Source organism: Myotis davidii, unplaced genomic scaffold, assembly GCF_000327345.1.
Source record: "Myotis davidii unplaced genomic scaffold, ASM32734v1 scaffold1685, whole genome shotgun sequence".
In the NCBI taxonomy this organism is placed as follows: domain Eukaryota; kingdom Metazoa; phylum Chordata; class Mammalia; order Chiroptera; family Vespertilionidae; genus Myotis; species Myotis davidii.
Genome location: NW_006295988.1, coordinates 66,944 through 71,772, shown reverse-complemented (window position 1 = coordinate 71,772; position 4,829 = coordinate 66,944). Strand labels below are relative to the sequence as shown.

The 4,829-nt window shown below is 35.8% G+C and overlaps 1 protein-coding gene across 1 annotated transcript in view; it reads right to left on the bottom strand.

The window, feature by feature from the left end:
* Positions 1-4,829, bottom strand: part of LOC102752201 (testis-specific gene 10 protein-like) — a gene marked incomplete at its 3' end in the record, with an annotated part of 83,068 nt that overhangs the window by 19,957 nt on the left and 58,282 nt on the right. The window contains exons 11-13 of the mRNA XM_015568599.1: positions 2,805-2,916; positions 1,746-1,842; positions 749-956 (exon numbers count right to left, since the gene is read on the bottom strand). Coding sequence (XP_015424085.1) covers positions 749-956; positions 1,746-1,842; positions 2,805-2,916 — 417 coding nt within the window. The remainder of the gene's footprint in view (positions 1-748; positions 957-1,745; positions 1,843-2,804; positions 2,917-4,829) is intronic.

Here is a 4,829-nt window from a genome sequence, read left to right as displayed (position 1 = left end):
TGGCCTCCTCTACCCCCGGCACATGCCATCACTCCCTCACCTCCCCAAGACAACCAATGTCTTGTGTCCATTGGCTATGCTTATATGCATGCATACAAGTCCTGTTTGTCTTTTATTAGTGTAGATGAGAAATGTGGATAAAGTATATTGGCATAGAGAAGAAGTAATTATAAAAGAAATTTTCCTGAAAAGAATTAGTGCTAAAGAGAACCAAAAAATGTGGCATAGTTTATACACTCATACTTAGAATAATAGTCCCTGAAGTAAATCTACCATTTCTTAAAAGTTTCTGAAGCATTTATCTTCATTTGTTGAGTACTTCTAAGGTTGAATATACATCTATTATATTCCCTGTTCCCTCTTTCCTTAATATTTAACATTTTATGTCTGAGGGTTTCATTTAGAAATTATGTGGCATATTGTGTAACAGAGGTAAAAAATGGCTGCTTCCAGAGCCTGAGGTTTCTAAAAAATGAAAGGAGAACCGCGTCTCAGAGGAAATACGTATTTTCTTGGAGGAAAAGAGACTAGGACAGCCATGGGGCAAACTACGGCCCGTTTGAAATGAATAAAACTGAAAAAGAAAAAAGACCGTACCCTTTTATGTAATGATGTTTACTTTGAATTTATATTAGTTCACACAAACACTCCATCCATGCTTTTGTTCTGGCCCTCCAGTCCAGTTTAAGAACCCATTGTGTCCCTCGAGTCAAAAAGTTTGCCCACCCCTAGACTAGGACAAATATACCTGGTTCTCTTGTTTAGCTTTAGAAAACTGTTCTTGGAGATTGTCATTCTCATGAGCCAAGATATCTCTTTCACTGGCAATTTGAGCCAGTTCATCATTTGTTTCATCCAACTGCCGGCGCATCCTGGAAATGTCTTGTTCACACATAATTAGCGCTTCAGTAGACTGTCTATTGCACAAATCAAAGAGTACATCAGAAGAGACATTTTACCAAAACAGAATAACAAATTCTCACATGACAGAAGATGGACAGTTGGCATAAAAACATTTGAAGAAGTTTTAAACACATTTATATTTATATGAATAAGTACTGTGAAAATAGTGCATTTGAATTTCTCTGTGTTGCCAACATTTCACTATGGAAAAAAGATGCTGAATATACATAATAGTCAATGATTAGCTAAGTATTTCAAAACTTCTGACATTCAAATATGGCTTAGTCTCCTTTGCAGGTTCCTCCTCCTCTGCCCTCTTAAAACCTAAGGGTTCTGAGGGCTCAACTCTTAGTCTCCTATTTCTTCTTACTCTCTGCCTTCCCTCAGACAAATACTATTCATATCCATGGCTCCCAGACCCATCTATACCCTGAGACTCTGAAATCATTACCTCCAGCCTTGGCCTCCTCCTCACACTCCAGACTCTTATATTTAACTGCTTATGAGACATATATGCAAGGTCTCAAAGGCTCTTCCAATTCAGAGGAAAGCCATTGCTTTCTATACTTTCTACACGTCCAGTACTCATCCCTCAAAACCTGGCATTTTCCTAGATTTTCTTCCTCACAAGTACCTCACCCCTGACCACACTCTCCAACCCCAATCTATCATCATTCTTCAACGTGGGTAATCTTTCTAACACAAAATTCTCCTCAAAATTCCTTAAAGATTTCTTATTTCCCAAAGGATAAAACCAAGACTCATTTGTCTATAACACAGGCTTCTGTGTTTAGCCTTTCCTCCCTCACACCTCCTCTCTCACCTTGGGTTCCAACACTCACCTACTTGCATTCACGAGGCTCTTGAACGTTACCTGTGGTCTTGTGGTTCTCTGCTGTTTTTCCTTCCCTTTCCTTGGCAGATGCAAATGGTCTTTTCCTTGAAAAGTAATATAAGTATGACATAAAAAATTATCTTAAACTGTTATTTCTGTTAAAACTGAATGAACAAAAATCAATTTCCCCCACCCTTTTCATTTACATTTGGGTTTAAACATTTATGCTCTATTCATCTTTCCTACACTTTAAAACTAAAGCCTAGTATATCAATGTCAATATTTATACTAGACAAAAACAATCGATGATACTCATTAGAGTTAAGACTACACTTGAGTGTATGGATATGAGATCAATGTGTCAAATGCTCTGTTAGGCTTTTGCAGTCCCCCAGCAACACCAGAGCTCAGGAGCACTGTTACCTGGAGGCAAACCAGTGGTTTGCATTACAGTGTTCTCCACGGAATTAGACTGATTCACTTCCTCACGTCATGTTATGAAACCCAGGAAAGTGAATGATGTGAAACTAAATTTAGTTCTTAAGACTAATAACTTTGATCAAGTATATTATTTATATTAGTCATCAATATAAATAATGGTCATAAATCCATGTAGCTGCTAAAACGGAGTTACTTATAAAAGTCTATTTTTAAGTTTAAGTCTGAGTTAAATAAGCATAAGGCCCCAGAGCAAAAAGTGAATAAAATAAACTACTGATATTCTCCCTTTTCAAGGGTATGGTGAGGGAGATTAGTGAGTCAGTCAAGGCTGAAATAGGTGTGCTTATCTTCATGCTATCAATACTATTCCCACACTTCCTCCTTTGAAAATGCTTGTTGATGGTGAACTAAAGATACTATTCACTGATACTGTGGCTAACATTAGCCCTGTTCTTTCACTACATAACTAGATTTCACTTTACCCTTTGAAGTTGGAAATCCTAAGTAACCAAGGAAACAAGATGAAAACCTAAACCTATGTTTCCAACCAGTTCTGTCCCTGTTCATCAGGACGGATTAGTTGTGTGTGCATGAGCATGTGTATGTGTTATCTCCCTTTACTCACGTGCTCCTCTCGAGGGTAATTTTACTCTGGTTTCCCATTCTGCTCCTGGTAGAATGGTGCAGATGGATATTGGAATATGGTTAACATATCCATTAGCAAAGCAGTTAACCCCCTTTAAGAAGTCAAGCCAATGAAGGAAAAACTCAAAGAGAAAATACTGCTTAAAATAGAATGTTTATACATGCCTTTGAAATATAATTTAATATATTTCCAATTAAATTCTGAAAAACAAATTGAACTTCTAGTATTTCTGAAAGTCATTACTTGGTAAACTTAAATATAATTTATAAGCCTAAAAAGGACTTTCTTTTATCAATAGAAACTCATCTTGAAAGTATGACTATCTAATACTAAGAATTTTGTAAAGTATCCAGGGCAACAAAATTACTGGGTAGAATCCAGTAGTATATCCTACAGCTCTATTTTCTCTTCATATTGCCCTAATTCCAGCATTTCAAAAACTGTTGACATTTATGCCATCACTGTCAATTTAACATTTCTGTACAACCTCAATGTTTGTTCAATTAGAGTCATAGGTTCAAGTTAATTGTTAAAAATTCAATCTGGACAAGATGGTCATAAATCTACATAGGAAAAATAAACTAAAATATTACACAAATAATTATGGCTTTTATTACTAAAAAGTCTGTGAATTTCCTAATGAGTTTTCTAACTTTAACTGGTAGTAAGTAGTAGGACATCTTTTAAAATTACCAATAAGATGAAAAAACTTCATTATAATATAGACTTTCCATAGGAATTTATTCTGTAATCTCCATATTAGACTGTAAGAGTACTGCTTTTCACCATATGGTACTTATAAATTGAACTCTAAAATATTACTGTAGAAACTGTTTCCTCTTTCCATGCCTAATATTGCTTTAAAATGTGTTTTTTTTCTCCTCAGAGGATGGATGTGCTTATGTTCATGATCTTATACAAGATCATCAACTTATACAAGATCATGAAATGGATTGGCAAGTCAATATTCCTTGTGAAGGAAAAGATAATGTTGGTACAATTAGCAGAATGGAAGGAATGTGAAATATAGATATAGCTGAGAAAAATCAGATAGATCTGAATAATTTGTTTCTAAGTGTTAAAGAAAAACAAAACATGTTTAACTCTTTAAGTAGTAGTGTTTAAATATGAAAAAACATTCTACCCCCAAAAGCCATAACATTTTTTAAAATATTAAGGTATAGCTTACAGAGATGTGTCAGTCTTTTAAACAAGTAAACCAATATTTACTATCTTATGCACTTTGAGGGCTTCAGTTAGGTTCATGATTCCCAAAGCTTTTAACTTCAATTCCAGTTTTTCTCAAAACCTAAAAATCCGAGAGCCTATGAATATTTCAACGACATGTGCCAAAGACATGTGGATCATCTTCCTCTCTGAGCCTGCTCTGTTTCCAGTGCTTCCTACTTCATGCGTGGCAACTGTTCACATGGTTCCTCAGTCAGAAAGCACGTCTTGTCAATCTTACTCCCTTCGTAGACCTATTTCTCTCATGGATACTGCCACTCTCCTACCACAGTTCTTAACACTTTACTCCTAACTAGTGTCCTTGTCACCATTCTCACTTTCCTATAATTCCTTAACAAGGGCTGGAATATTTTTTAAAATAAAGACGTAACTGTAAAATTTTGTTTATATTATTTCATTGATTCACTATATCAATGATATTCTAAATTCAACATTACATACATTTTTAAATTTGTTGCTTACCTATCCCGTCTCATTTTTTGCCACCTATCCCTACCCCATACTTACCTCTTTGCAATCTATGCTCTGGACATTATAAACTATCAAAAAACCCTGTGACATTCTCTGATGAAAGCCACTGGGCTCTCGTAAGTTGCTCTACCTGTCTGGATTCCCCGTTCTCTAAAAGGTATTCTGCCTGGAGCATCATTAAACAGATTGTCAAACTACAGCAGGAAGGCTGGGAGGGTTGGGGGGAGTGGGTAAGAGATCAATCAAAGGACTTGTATGTATGCATATAAGCATAACCAATGAGAA